Raw genomic sequence first — 15,200 nt, 5'->3', positions numbered from 1 at the left:
GCGTCGTCACCTTCGTAATGACACTGAGCACAGCTCCTTACCTAACTTTAGAGTTGCAAACAGGTGACTTTGGGTTAAAACCCTGGGCGAGGTCTGTGGGTTTCCGGTGGGCTGTTGATTTCCATCCCGTTCATCCCCACAGGTCCGTGGGTGGGTGGCCGTGCTCACGCTCTCATCGCTGTGCGTTCGTTGCTTTCAGTCACTCAGACATGACTGGCGAGCCCCTTCCGGACGCCCTGTCTGTTCTAAGTGCTGGGGCCACCGTCGCGGGGCTTCACCGACCAGCGGAGGGCAAGACCCAACAGCGCAGCACCTCTGAGCCGGTGCCCTGCGCGGGGGGCGGGGACACTGGCGGGTCAGCCGCCGCAGTTTCCGGGGCGACGGTGAGGACGGGCTGGGGAGCAGGGCGCCGCCTTCCTGCGGTGGTTTTGAACCTGCTGACAAGGTAGCCCAGGAAGAAAACCTTCGGCGCGAGCGAAGGGACTGGCGTTGGAAAGAGGCAGAAACATGAGGGGCTCCGGTCCAGGACGTCCCCAGAGCGCAAGCGAGGAGCTCGCACCTGCACCCCGCCCCGATTTCCACTCTTGCTGTTTTGTGGCGCGGGAGGGCAATGCAGCCTCGTTGGTCAGGGTCCAGCGTCGGCATCGGAGGCACTCGGGCCCTCGCAGGAGTCCGCGCTCCGGCCGCCCCTCCCCTAGGCCCCGCCCCTCCCGCGTCGCCCCGCCCCGCGTTCCCTGCACCGCTCCGCAAGCACGTCACCCAGCCCCGCGACGCCCCGCCCAACGTCACCGCCCCTCACGCGTGCCACCCCCCCACGGCGCCCCGCCCCGCCGGTTCACGTCCACCTACCGGTCTCTCAGCCCCGCCCCGCTCCACGTCTTCCCGCCCCACGTCCGCACCGCTCCGCACGCACGTCGCCCTATAGGCACGTAGTCCCACCCCGTCGCTTCACGTTTCGCCCCGTCCCGCTTCGCTCCGCCTCACGTTTCCCGCTCCGCTGCTCCACGTCCCTCCCACCGGTCCTCGAGGCCCCTACACGCCGCGCTTCGCACCCCCACGTCGCCCCGCCTCTCTACGTCCCTCCCTGGGACTCTCGACCGTCATGTGGGTGGCGGCCCACCGGTTGTTGGGGGTCCCCGCGGGGCTCCGGGCGCTGCTTGGCGGCGCCCGAGGCCTGCATGGCTCGCCGGTCCCCTGCGGCAAGAACCTGCTCAAGAAATTCGCGTCGAAAACCAAGTACGGCGCCCTGAGTGCAGGGGGCAGAGGGTGGAGACGGCGCCCTGAGGTGGGGGCGGGGCAGGGTCGCGGGCAGCGGGTCCCCACGCGCGCCTCGGCGCCTACGGCTCGTGGTCGTTGGCGGTCAGCGGCCACTCCAGCGTCTGTGGACGTTCGCCGCTTCCCACCGGCCTGGCTCCGTTTCCAGTCGCGACCAGTGTCGGGTCCCCTGAACGGCGGCGGCGGCGCGGACAGAGCTGCCCGCGTGTCTGTGGCGCTGGTGGCCAGAGCCGTTTCCGGGGAGGAGTGTCGTCAGGTAGAGGAGGAGACTGCGCAGCGGAGAAACGCCGTCTCCCGGTGTGACCGCGGCCGTGCGCGCGGGCGGCGGCTGGGGAGTCCGTGGGGAAGCTCGTCAGCGTGGCTGTCCGGGTCAGCGGTGAAGGCAGCGAGACCCGCGGTTTCCGTGCCACCGCGTGTGACACGTGCTTACGCGTGGCAGGCACGTCTTTGTTTTTGTTTCAAAAGACTGGTTTTAAAGAGTTTGAGGTTAATGGAAAATCGGCGAAGATCGTGCAGGGCCCGCAGGAGACCCGCCGCGCGGTCCTCTCCCGGGTCTGGACGGCCGTTGCCGTTGCGGAGCCGACGCGGCCGCGGTCCCCGTCCTGCTCGCCCGAGGCGCGCGCTTTCTCCGCCGACCTCTGCGGGTCCGGGGCCCGGCCCGCCTGGTCTTCGCCTGTGGGGACGCCCCTGCATGGCGGGCGCTGTGCCGTCTCCTAGTGACCAGACCGGGCCCCCGAGCCGAAGTGCCGCCATCGCCCGTCCTGTCCGGGCACAGGCTGCTGCGGGGGCCCTCGCTCTCAGTGTCGGCAGTGGCCCTGGGCCGGCCATCAGCTGTCACGCTACCTGCTGCCCATTCCCAGACGTCGGCCCCGGGGAAGGCCCCACGGGCAGCCCACCCTCGGAGGGGGTCGTGCTCCTGCGTTACTGGGGCGTCTGCCAGGGGCTGAACCTCCTCCTGGCTCCCGCCCCTGCTAGTCCCAGGGTGACCCCGGGAGCCCTTCTCCTCGGCTCCTGCGGCCCCTGACACAGCCATCATGGTGGCGTGTGGGGTGCCTTTTTAGCCCGTGCTTATTCTGTGGCGCCACAAGACGCCTCAGTGCTAGAAGCGGCCGTTTCTCCAAGGCGCTCTGGTTCCCGTGCGGAGAACAGGCTTAGACGCCGCGGTCTGAGCGCTGAATACGTTCGTCGCTGGAGGGGGGCGGGGGGTTGTCTTCCAGGCCCTTCCGCTGACAGAGCACAGGAGAGCGCACTTGTCTGTGACCCTCTGCCTGTCCCCGTGGGGGTCTGTTGTGTGTGAAACGGGCTCAGATCCACTGCCTCAGGGGCCGCCTGTGCCCACGCGGGAGGCGCTTTACCAGGCGAGTGCGCTGCTCCCGTGCCTCTGGGCAGGTGTGCTTTCAAGATTCTCCTCCGCCGTTGGGACGAGAAGCAGACTTGGAGTTGAACTTGAGGCCGAGTTGAAAGCATCTTCTGTCTCCCCCGCAGCCCACGTTGTCAGTTCGGTAGACCCCCATTCTCATGTCAGTGTCCAAGTTTGGCCCCTTAGAAACAGGTGTGGCACCAGAAGCTTGCAGTTGGCTGGTGTAACTTTTTCTTCCTTCGTTTGCCAAGGGTGGCCAACATAGTTTATTTTCTGCCCATAGGAAGAAGTTCTGGTATGAAGGTCCTTCCCTGGGCTCTCACCTGGTGAGTAGTGGGGCCGCGATGAGCCACTTCACAGCCTTGGTGGGCACGAGGTTCCAGGCATCTCCCACCCAGCTGCCCGGCCACCTCCGTGGTGGAGCGGCGAGGGTCTTTAGGGGCAGGACTGGATGAATCAGTAACAGGGAATTTTGACCTTTAAAAAGTATCACCAACACTTAAGTTTTCCAGAATGTCATGTCTACAGTTAAATAGTAATGTGCATTCAGTTTTTAGTGTGTGTGTATAAAGCACACGTAGATATATTGTAAAAGTTTATGTAATAAATGACCTGTTAGAAACAAAAAATGCTGTATACTAAAAACTACTGAATTGTACTTTTGAAGAAAAGTATCGATTTTAGAGAGACAGAGAGAGAGAGACATAATTTGTTGTTCCATTTATTGATGCATCACTGGTTGATTCTTGTCTGTGCCCTGACTGGGGATTGAACCTGCAACCTTGGTGTATCAGGATGACGCTCTAACCAGCTGAGCTACCTGGCCAGGGCTGAACTGTACATTTTAAGAGGGAGAGTTTTAGGATACATGGATTATAGTTCAGTAAGAATTTTTCTTGAAAAAATATGTACTGGCAGTAATTTTTATCTTGGAGGAATGCTAGGTAAAATCTCAAAGGATCCAGTTCTGTAAAATGAAGTATATCTTTTTTTTTTTTTCTTTTTTAAATCTTCACCTGAGGACACGCCCATTGATTTTAGAGAGAGGAGAAGGAAGGGAAAGAGAATGAGCGAGAGAAACATCGATGTGGGAGAGAAATACTGATCAGTTGTCTCTCATACCCACCCTGACTGGGGATTGGAACTGTGACCTTTTTGGTTTATGGGGGGACAAGCTCCAACCAAGTGAGTCACACCGGCCAGGGCTGCAGCGCTGAAGGGTATGGTAGTGAAAGCCAAGGTCACTGAGCGTAACATTTGGTTCCTGTTTATGAAGGTGTCCAGGTGAGTGAGTACAGTTTTAAGTACAGTCTAACGTTAGCTTCTGCATCTGTTCTCAATGCAGACTTACAAGCCGTCCCAGCTGGAGTCCCTGACAAAGAGCACCTCGAAGAGAACCAAGAAGGGAGACCATGTGCGCCTGAGGGCCCTGAATGGCCTCCTCTACAAAGCACTCAACGATTTGCTGTGCACCCCGGAAGTGAGCCAAGAGATCTACGACCTGAACGTCGAGCTGTCCAAGGTAGACCGCAGGGGCCCAAGCGAGGAGAAGCGGGGCGGGCCCGCTCTCCCGGGCTTTAGTCGGGGCGCAGAGGCGCTTCAGAGTGTGGCCAGTTGAGTACTGAGGACAGATGGAGGGACGCGTGTGGCGCCAGAGCAGCGGAGGGAGTGGTCTGAGCAGACAGTGCCGGGCGCATGGTCAGGGCGCAGTGAGAGCCTCGGACGGCCCGTGGGTCCGGTGAGTGGGCGCGTCACCTTTGTCTTGGAGTAAAGGTGAAGGAGGGCACCTCCTGCCACCCGCCTACTTAGAGCAAGTTAGCGGACGGGAAAGAATGAGGAGGGGGCGGCAGGTGAGCTGTTGGTGAGTCGGGGCGGGGAGGGGCGGGTTTCCAGCCCGCGGCGCGTGGCGGCCTGGGCCGGGCGGGCGAGCTGAAGGCTGGCGGCACGCTGGTCTTCATCTCCTGCACGTTGTCTGCCCGCGGGTGGCCCGCTTCAGCTGCTGGGATGGGGGGGCGGGCGCAGGTGTCTCTGGCCTCAGACTTCTCCGCCTGCCGCGTGTACTGGAGGACGACCCTGTCCACCGAGCAGAATGCGCACACCCAGGCCGCCCTGCAGAGACACGCCGCGAGCATGAGGTGAGCGCGCCCTGGCGGCTGGGGGTGCGGGCACTCGCGGCCCCTGTGGCTTCCCAGCCTGGTGGTGATGTAGTTTTGCTCTTGAGGAGAATTTTGGAAGCATTTTTTGAACTTCACAGCATAGTTTACATTTTCATGTGAGCCATAATCTAGGTATTTCTCACAGTGTGGTCCAGGATCTCTAGGGGCCCCCGAGGTCTTTTGGGGGAGTTCGTCAGGTAAAAGCTGTTTCCACAGTGAGATGTTGTTCCTCTCTCACTCCTGAGCGCGTGGTACCTTCCTGCCACCTGCCCGCAGGAAAAACGGGGCCAGTTTTATTTAGGAATATCCTTGGTGGGTAAGCAGATGTTACTGACTTTGTGAAATTTTGACCCTTGGGTACACCTCCCTGTGCTATCGTGTGCGGTGGGAGTGTGCGTGGAGCCCTGCTAGGGGCTGAGGTGGGGGGGGGGCTGCCCCGGGAAGATGCTGTAACCCCCTTTTTCTTTGAAGGAGCAAGAGAGCCAACCACGGTTTTTCAGATTCAGGTATCTGACAGATGTTTTCTGCGGGTGAACCTAGTGCACCTGTCACTTCAGGGAAAACCACTGATCATTCTTGTTGCCAGGGATAAAATTCAGCCTTCCAAATAAAAATCAGAATCTTAGGAAGCGCATCTGCCGCCGCAAGTGTGACGGCTTTCCAATACTTCCAGCCTTGCACTGAGACTGTCAGCGGTCCGTGTCAGCCTTCTGAGAATGGGCGTCGCCTGGAGAGCCAGCGTCTCGGGTGAGCAGAGCGAGAGGCTGCAGGGCCACCCGTGAGGACAGGCCCAGGCAAGCACAGGAGAGACCAGGGAATGGAATGTGACAGTGGGACATGTTCGCTGGCCTGGTGTCAGAGTCCACATTGCACCTGATCTTTACGTTGCCGTGTGCTGACTTTTTGTTTAGTATCAGAAAGCTCCACGCTTCTCTCAAGGGTGTTCATATAGCCCTCCGTTCTCCAGCCACATATCTGTGCGAGGCCGGATTGTCCTCTTGTATTTCCCCAAAATAACATCAGAACAGATTGAACGCAGATGCAGACCTGAGATTCCAGCTGTTTTCCATTACGCTGGGCATTAAATAAATCTGCAGCTGTGTACACAGCTTCACTCTTCGTAATAATGGTTTTTAGAAGACAGTTATTTTTCATGAAAAGTGTCTGTGTGAATGTTTAATGGGTTTACTTTAAGTGAATTAACAAATGCATACATTTTAACTTCTTAGCTTTAATTTCTAGTATGGTAAACATTGATGGATAGAATCTGCATAAGCAAAAGCTGTCTGGGGTCCTTAGTAACGTTTTGAGTGCAGAGGGTCCTGCCTGAGGTTTGAGAAGGGCTGAACGAGGCAATGGTAGAGAAGTGATTCCCCAGCCTGTCAGAGTTGGAGTCCCTCCTTCCTGCTGCCCTGAGCTGTCTCTGCCACCCTGGGCTGTCCCCGCTGCACTGGGCTGTCCCCACCACCCTGGGCCGTCCCTACCACCCTGGGCTGTCCCCACCGCCCTCGGCTCTCCCCACTGCACTGGGCTGTCCCCACCGCCCTTGGCTGTCCCCGCTGCACTGGGCTGTCCTGCCGCCCTCGGCTGTCCCTGGGCTGTCCCACCATGTTCTCCTGCACTGTGAGGAGAAGTGGGAAGATGCTGGGGTCGGAGTTGCACAGGAACTGGACGCTCACGTCCCCTGCGTAGCTCTCCTGTGTCGTGACCGCAGATGTCCACCACAGAGATCCCTAGGAGTCCGTAAAGTTGGGTATTAAAGGGTGGTGAGCTAATTTCATTTTTACATTTAACAGAAACAAGAAAACGAGAGAAATCCAACAAGTGTTGCGATAACAGTACTGTTTTCTGATTAACTTACAGGTAGTTAGAAAGTTCTGTTACACAGAAGGTCCCCTTTCTCAATTCCTTTGGTCACCCAGGGTTTAGTGTGCTCTAAGATCTGTCACTGAGCAGATGGGCTGTGTGGACCACATTGTCACTAGGTACTTGTACCCAGTCACCTTTTATCTGCTTATTACATGACTCAAGATGACAGAGGTCCCTTCTGGGTGGCATCCGGGTGGTGGGTGGCATCGTTGCCAGTGTGTGTCCATTGGACGAGGAATGAAGCATTGACGGGTGGTTAGTGACCAGCCGTGGAGCCCAAGGCCACATGGTGACCAGATTATTTGGAGGGATCGTTTCTTGTCCCTTTTGTAATGTGCAGTTGGCTGAAGAAGACTTCTCTGGGCTGACCTTCTCATCTTTGAATAAAGTGATAAGCGAATCTTATTTCTTATGTCTCTGTGAGATTGTCATATGCTTTTGCTTCCTGGCGCTGTCACACATCCCCTCTGCACATCACCTGCCTCCACACTAATGTGCACTGTCTCTCTCTAGGCATCTTTTGATGTCCCAGCAGACTCTGAGGAACGTGCCGCCGATAGTGTTTGTTCAAGACAGAGAACATGCAGCTCTAGCCGAGGTGAGGCCTTTGAACAATGGACTTCAGAATGTAAACGTTGTACATAGGTAGGATTGCTAAGAAGATAACGTATGTGGTTTTAGAAAGTAGCACTTGGAAGGGTACAAATGACAAGTAAGACCCCACGCTCGTTCCCAGCTCGAGTCACCAGAGGTAACCTTGTTTTCTGATTTTAATTTTTTTTACAGATTTTATTTATTTACTTTTTAGAGAGAGGGGAAGGGAGGGAGAAAGAGAGGGAGAGAAACATCGATTGGCTGCTTCTCAGGCGCCCCCAGCTGGGGACCTGGCCCGCAACCTGGGCCTGTGCCCTGACTGGGAATCGAGCTCACGATCTTTTGGTCCTCAGGCCGTCACTCAGTCTACTGAGTCACAGCAGCCAGGACCTGATTTTAATCTTTTTAATGCTTATCCCTGTAACTCTTAACTAGTAAGTCAGATCTTCAAGTCTTATAAACCTGAGGCTGTCAAAGCTGCCCTCCTGTGCTTGCTGCCCCCTCTCACTTCCCTGGATTTCAGTCCACCTGCGGCTGCTTTACACCATTAAGGCTTACAGGCTTTGCCTTCTGTCCTGTGACTGTAACCTTTATAATTATCTTCCTTGCTTTATCTATAAGTGAATTATGAAGGTTAAAATTTGTAAACATATACGTGTGTGTGTATATTTTAATCTGGTTGGTAGTTGCCCGGTTGTTATTAAAGTATGTTTTATTTCTAAAAAGTTCATTAAAAAAACCAACTGAGTCGCATTTACAATATTATGATTAAGTGGCTGATTCACTGTAGAACTAAGTATTTAGATCCACAGAGGAAAAATACCTAATTGGACACTTTTTGTCCTGTTATTCATTATACAAGCAATACTGAAAGAACTGTACAAATAATAGCCTTGACAGATAGAAAAGGAATGAAGGAGTGAAGTTAAGTGTCTGCTTCAAAGAATCCATCAAAGCAGCCCTGGCTGGTGTGGTTCAGTGAATTGAGTGCCGGCCTGTGAACCGAAAGGTCATGGTTCGTTCGATTCCCTGTCAGGGCACCTGCCTGGGTTGTGAGCATGTCCCCTGGGGCAGCGGTCCCCAGCCTTTTTGGCACCAGGGACTGGTTCTGTGGAAGACAGTTTTTCCATGGACCAGGGCGTGGGGCATGGTTTTGGGACGATTCAAGCACATTGCATTCAGGCTCAGCTCCTGCTGTGCGGCCTGGTTCCTACAGGCCCGGTCCAGTACGGGTCCTCGGCCCAGAGGTTGGAGTGGGGACCCCTGCCCTGGGGCACATACGGAGGCAATTAATCGATGTTTCTCACTCTCTGTTTCTCCTTCCCTCCCCATCTCTCTAAAAATTTTTTTAAAAAATTAATAAGAATTCAGCAAAATTTAGGTGATGGGTGTGCTGTGAAGACAGTGAGGAACCTACCCATGCACCGGAATCCAGTCTTTGCTGGAGGACAATTCCTCAGCTCACTGCCTGGCCTCTCACGCTCTCTGAGGTGGCAGTTAGTAGTCACCACGGTCCCGCCTGGCTCCATGGGGTCCTGATCAGAAGGAGGGTGGTGCGTGAAATGCTTGTTTCTAGAGTAGCTGTTTCCCCAGAAGTGGTGCTGGTGGGCGTTCCTATTGGAGGGCCCATGCCGCTGTCTCCCACCTGTGCCTGGAGGAGGTAATAAAGGGTCTGACCACACGCCACATGGTTGTGGTGGGTCCCGTGTGTGCCCAGAGCCCAGTTGTTGGCTGGAAGTCAAGTGAAGGATAGGTCTCGGCTCGTCTCATTGTGAAGCCTGTCGTACTGTAACTAGAAGTGAATAAAGGCTGGACCAGAAGGGGGTGTCTGGTTTGCCCAGGTGATTATTTGAGGGCCCAGTCGTTACCTGCCTGCCCTTGCATAAGTCAGTGCGGTGTTGAAGTCGGCCAGTGGAAAAGCAGCTTGGGCAGACGCAGAAGTTAAATTGGAAGTTAGGGATGAAAGTGAGCCTTGGACCAGCTCATTTCTATGTCTTACATTGTTTGTGCCATATTGAAAGCTTGCAGTGGGTGCAGATGGTAATAGCTGTTCATAGTTTCAGCACCTTCCTTTGCGTTCACAGGATGGCTGTTTGGTCACTGGTGTGGACATTTGAAAGAGGAGTACTAACGAGCTCTGCCCAGATTGGACCGCGGGGAGCGTTTAGCAATACTGATGTTAGTGTAGTAAGTGCAGGCGGGGGCTCAGCGTCGCGGTCGTCAGGAAGATGAGTGTGAAACCACAGAGGTCCCGGTGCACCCCTCTGCCCCCTGCTGTGGCTTCCGTAAAAGTGGTGAGGGCACTGAGAACTGAAGGTCCGGCCAAAGCATCAGGAGCTCCCCTGCGGTCGGGGAGGGGCCACTGCCGGCAACGCAGCCCTGGAGGCTGTGGCCGAGCCTGCAGGGGCTGAATGTAGCACACCCTGTGAGCCGCATCGCCTGGCAGTGGCCCGCAGCAGGGGAGGGCGTGTGCCGAGTTCCTTTGGGACACCCAGGCACGTGCTGGCAGTGGGTGAATGTGCTCCTCACACCGAGGGGCCAGGGAAAGGCTGCGTCCTCGGATCCGTTGCGCCACACCTTTGGTTTTGGAAGCAAAAACACTGGCTGTCTTAGGGAGGGGCGTGGAGGAGGCGCCTGGGGCTGGTCTGAATGTCCTGGGTGCCACGTTGCGGAACATCGAGCTGTACACCGAGGGACTCGTGTACTCGACAAACAAGGGTTTTAAAATGCATTTTTCACACAACTATAAAGGAAAAACATTAAATTTTAAAAGAAAATACATGAACTTGGAGACCAGTTTTGTGGCTTATTACACTCGCTTGTCTCCCTGCTGTCACTCAGGTGGCTGAGAGCAGTGTCATCCTGGAGGAGTTGGGGGGCCCGGCCACCCATGGGGAGGGGCTCCCTTCCCGACAAGACATCCCAGGAGACGTAGTTGGTCTGTGTTAATGTGTTAGAGCTGGAGCTTGTGTTTAGTTGTTTGTTAAAACTTCTAAAATAAGCTTTACTGATGAGTATTTACAACAGAAATGACCAAATGCATACCTTTGTGTGGTCGCCACTCCCACTCATCCCAAACAGCCACCCCCCCCCAGCAATTTTGGTGCCTACAGGAATGCCACCTTTTGCCTCTGGCTTGGCCCCGGGCTTTCAAGGCTCATCCCTGCGTTTCACGTGCACACAGCTCCTTTTCGGGGACTAGCACCCACAGTAGGAACACAGCAGTTACCCACCTGTCAGTGAGTGGCTGTCCTTGTCTGTGGGAGGCTGCGAAGGGGAAGCTGCTATATGTAGGTCTCCACAGTGGCAGCTGCGCGCGTCCTCAGGGCCTGCAGGTCATTCCCTCTTGGGTGACATCTTCAGATCCTGCTTGTTGCCGGGTCGGGCTTTCCGGCCGTTACGGTTGGTCTACGTGCCTTGTCAGCGCGTGTGGCCAGTCCTCCAGCCTGTCCTCAGTGTGCAGCGTCGTCAGCCCTGCTCCTGGCGTTTTCCGTGCTTGGACCCAACTCCCAGTTCTGTGTCCTCGCACGTCTGGGATCATCCCCGGCACTACGCGAAGTCGCTCTGTGGTTGCTGGGGACGTGCCAGCTGCCCCTGTGGACGGAACAGGGACGCTGCTCGTGTGAATCGGCTGGCGTCTAGCTGTTGTGTTGTAACTTCGACACTTACACGTTGAAATCTGGTGTTTAAAGCTGTTTGTCATCAAAGAAAATGTGACAGAGTAACGGGTTTGAAAGCCCAGCCAGCAAATGGGCTCGGCATCTGCAAAGTATCCCGTGAGGAGCGATATAAAGCAGAGCCAGGAGGGGTGCACTGTGGTGGCATGTCTCCACACATCACTGATGTCACTCTGATGTGGCGCTGACCCCTGTCCCTTTTCAGGTGGATCAGTTACTGGCAGTTGCTGATTTTGGACCTGCAGATGAACGAGAAAACCTTGGACACCGTGACCTCAGGTGATGGGTGTGGGCGTGTGTCCGGGTCTCCGGCAGATGGCAGGTGCAGGACTGTGGCTGCCCTGGCGCCCTAGCCGTGTCTGTGGGCGGGCAGGGGCAATGGCATCTGGCTACAGTGCCCCCATGTGCCCTGAGGCTGTGGGGATCCACCTGGCAATGCCGGGGCCTCTGGCGGCAGCGGACGCTGCAAAGACTCATTCCAGCCCCATGAGCAAATGCAGGGTGATGGCGTGGCGCCCTCATTTTGCTGGGGAGGCCAACCGGAAGCAGTAAACATCGGCGATAAGAGCGGTGGGTGAGGCAGGCTTGTCGGCGGGCTTCAGAAAGGGTGGTGAGGATTCGAGGGGCGTAGCTGGAGGGGCTGGTTCAGGCTGGGGAACAGCCAGTGCAGGCTCTCAGCCTGGGTTCCGACGCCGGCTGCAACTGCGTCCCCAGCACTGCCAGGACCCCAGCCTGCTGGGTGTTGGGTCAGCTGGAGCCCAGGCCCTAAGCTGCACTGAGTCCACGTGTCCCAGACCAGTGAGGAGCCAGCAGGGAGAGGCAGGCGGGGGCCAAACCAGTGGGCGTGGAACCTTCCAGAGTGGAGTTTTAGAGGGGGCAGTGCCAGATTTCGGTTTTGAATGGATCTTCTCAGTTTGCTCTTAGAACAAGTGTTTCTTTTGCTTTGGTTCATCAGGTGACCTGAGATCTAAACGCCCCCCCCCCCCCCAATTGCTTACCTGGCCTAGTGTGCTGGCCGTATTTAAATGGGGGGAAAATGAAAATGTGTTTAATGACGGTGCAGATGGTGGCATCAGAACTGTGATGGCCTAGGCCACGTGCAGGCCCCAGGAGCGCCCCTGAGCAGTCCTGGGCTGGAGAACGCCTACCCCAACCCCCTGCGCAAGTCTCCCTGCTTTGCCGCAGGCAGGCAGGCACTAGGATGTGTCACGGGCCATGGATGTGGGGAGGGGAAGCGCTAGCCCAGGTGCGCCCACAGGGCTGCCCTGTGCTTCATCTGTGCTTCTCCCCTCCAGGGACCCTGCGGCTCCAGATGCCGCGTCACCATGTGACACCCTGGAGCCTGCCATGGGCTCCGGTCTGTGCGGGATTGACCACAAGGCGCTCAACAAGCAGATCATGGAGTACAAGTGGAGGAAAGAGAAAGGGCGCGGGGGTGAGAGCCCAGCAGGCCTGGGGCCGGAGCAGGTGGCTGAGCTGAGAAGGCAAATGAAAAGGAGGAAAAAGGCCAAGCCTCGCACGGACAACGACCTCTCCCCCAAGAACTACCCGTGGGAGCTGGTGAGTGAGGACGGCCTGGAAGATGGCGGGGCACTTCCCGAGGACCTCGCCCCGGGACACGAGTGGGAGCTCCGCGATGCGGAGCAGGAAGCCAAGACAGAGAGAGGCGGTGACAGAAGCACCAAGGTGACTGTTAGGGACCACGGGGGCCATGGGCGGTGAGGCTCCCACTCTGCCCCTGATGGGAATTCTGCTTTGAGAAGCACAGTCACTTCTAGTGTTTCCACAGGAAAGCCTTTGTGTAATGGCAGCTGAGCGAGACACACTGTCTCTCTCCGTCCTGTGGTTGCTGTCCCTGTGGAAGGCGAGACAGCCTGTGGAAAGCACATAAAAACCTTCTAGTTGACGATAAGGTTGGTCCTCATTATTTGCAACTTGTCTCCTTACTAAAATGTCCCCAAAGCCCCCAGTGAATACTTGGGTGCCTGCACGGTCGTTCTTGGATGTGTCCACAGTGGAGAAAATTAAGTGCCCTGCAAGACGCACGTCCCCACTGACGTTCAGGCAAGGCGACGCTCTGCCAGCCCGTCTCCTGTCATACTGTAAACGGCTGCTTGTCACAGTTCATTTGGTGCCACGTTTCCCACATTTTTGTCTCTTTTTCTTTTTTAAACCCTCACCCGCGGGTGTGGACCAGTTTTAGAGGCAGAGGAAGGGGAAAGCATCAGGGTAAGAGAGAACCCTTGATTGGTTGCCCCTGCACAACATCTGACCAGGACTGAACCCACACCCAGGGATGCGCCCTGACTGGGAATCGAAACCACAGCCCTTGGTTGCAGGGGACAACGCTCCAGTCAACTGAGCCACCCCGGCCATTTTTGTGTGTTTTGATGGTGATTTCGCTGTTTAAAAATGGCCCTAAGTGCTGTTTACTTTTCCTGAGGACAGGATGGCTGTGATGTTGTGCCTTTCAGAGAAAGGACATGTGACACATGAGTGTTGTTCAGGCATGACTTATAGAGCTCTTGGGGAATGTTAACTGCATTGTTACTTAATTCTGATATGGGTACCTTCCTTTCCCAAGTATCATTAACTTTTCTACTGAAAATGATGACATTAACAAAGTTGAGATAATCAGAGACAGGTGTGCTATTAAGATAAAGCAAGGGAACTTGGAAGATAATTTCCATTCTTTTAAAGGGTTTCAGGAAGGAAAATATCGCCTTCACCCCTGTGAAGCTGGGACGCTCCCAGCGCTGCTTCCTCCATCGGCATCTGGGACCAGGTGTGGTGCCCCAGCAGGGCCATGGCACCAGGCAGCTCTGCCTTTGCCAGCACGGTGGCCTCACTGAAGGGACCACATCACAGGACACAGGCAGACTCCTGTGGATGCTCTAGGCATGTTGGTGTTTGTGTGGCACGTGTGTGAACCCGCCCGGCATTGAAGGGAGCGCGTAGCATTGTGTGTGAGTGTTTCCCCTAGGAGTACAGGTCGTTCATAGCCTCTTCTCTCCTAAGAGGAAATGTCCATGGGGGGGTGCGCATGTGTTAAACGTATGAGGGGCTTGGTCTAATCGGGTGTGTTAAGATGACAGACTTGGAGACAACTGCCTGGAGGAAGCATGTGGCACTTGCAGTTCCCAAGAGGAGGAGCCATGCCACGTAGGACCGCCTGGGAGTGCACAGCGGTCAGGAGGCGGAGGAATGAGGTGGGGTGTGGCCCAGAGCCTGTGCTGTGGTTTCTCCAGGGACGACTGGGCCAGGCTGATGGACAAGTCTGAGCAAGGATAGGACTGGATGGTGTGACTGATTTCCGCAGGCACTGGGCTGTAGGGCGGTATCTGGTTGTCTATCATCTGGCACTGGAGTGATACGGGGCGGAGGCAGTACTGGCCTGGGAGTGTGAAGGCTAGATCACAGAGGTAGTTGGAAAACTGATTAGTACTGGACCTTGAAGTGTTGAATATGGTCGGGGACGCTGAGATAAATCCAGCAAGCAGGATGATTGGCCAGTAAGGAATGGAGGACTGTGGCTCGCTCTGACCATCAGCAGAGAGCGGGAAGCCTCATCGTCCTTTTATTAGGATTTCAAAAGTTACTAGAACAGGGGGTGTGACATTCCAGCCAACAATAGAAGAATTTTACAAGTGAAAGAATTCTTACAAAGTATCATTAATATGTAAAATACAGCCAGGGTAACTCATGGTTTAGCAAGCACCTATCAGGGAAGCAAAGCAGACCCACTAATCCTCAATGCCAGCTCCATTTTAAGAGTTTATTAACAGGGAGGCAGATGGAGTACACAACAGAACTCGCTGTTCCCAGGATTCCATGACCCAGTGGCCTTAACAGCCTAAAGGCGAAGGCGGAGACAAGATTAGCTCATCATCCCCTGGTTCATGGGGCGACACCTGGGCGGAGGGGCATGGGAATGCCCCTACCCAGAGGTCTGTGTTCCTGCAACAGGACCTCACAGCACTGAACAGCCTGCTCCGCTGACCACTGATTCCGTGACTACCCTGCAGAAAGTGCCCGGACCCCAAATGCCAAGGGGTGAGTGTGGTGGCAAGGCCCCTGGGTTGTGACGTCAGCACACACGGCGAAATGCAGATATCCCAGCAGACTTGTGTGTGTCAGAGAAATGGAGGTTATAGGAGAGGCTAGTGCAGGTCATTGCTTACTCCTTCCTTCTTTCCACTTGTGCTCCAGGGCCAGGCTCTGTATAGAGTTAACCAATGGCAGGAACAAGATTTTTTCCAGACTTAGGAA

General features: G+C 55.7%; 1 protein-coding gene across 1 annotated transcript; it reads left to right on the top strand.

The window, feature by feature from the left end:
- The first annotated feature begins 946 nt into the window (after positions 1 to 946).
- RBFA (ribosome binding factor A) lies at positions 947 to 12,843 on the top strand. Its single transcript, XM_090285364.1, has 7 exons — positions 947 to 1,236; positions 2,919 to 2,961; positions 3,981 to 4,157; positions 4,658 to 4,770; positions 7,174 to 7,258; positions 11,137 to 11,210; positions 12,227 to 12,843. Exons 1-7 carry the CDS (start codon positions 1,103 to 1,105, stop codon positions 12,651 to 12,653), a joined length of 1,053 nt encoding a protein of 350 aa, XP_090141490.1. The 5' UTR covers positions 947 to 1,102; the 3' UTR covers positions 12,654 to 12,843.
- Positions 12,844 to 15,200: the final 2,357 nt, after the last annotated feature.

Source organism: Furipterus horrens, unplaced genomic scaffold (genome assembly GCF_987537825.1).
Source record: "Furipterus horrens unplaced genomic scaffold, mFurHor1.1.pri manual_scaffold_8, whole genome shotgun sequence".
NCBI classification, from domain to species: Eukaryota; Metazoa; Chordata; class Mammalia; order Chiroptera; family Furipteridae; genus Furipterus; species Furipterus horrens.
The sequence above is the reverse complement of the archived record's forward strand: the minus strand, read 5'-3'. Positions and strand labels throughout refer to the sequence as shown.

Coding starts and splice junctions, on each gene's coding strand:
- RBFA (XM_090285364.1), top strand. CDS start 1,103: ATGTGGGTGGCGGCCCACCGGTTGTTGGGGGTCCCCGCGGGGCTCCGG. Junction 2,962..3,980: donor CTTCCCTGGGCTCTCACCTG/GTGAGTAGTGGG, acceptor TTCTCAATGCAG/ACTTACAAGCCGTCCCAGCT. Junction 7,259..11,136: donor AACATGCAGCTCTAGCCGAG/GTGAGGCCTTTG, acceptor GTCCCTTTTCAG/GTGGATCAGTTACTGGCAGT.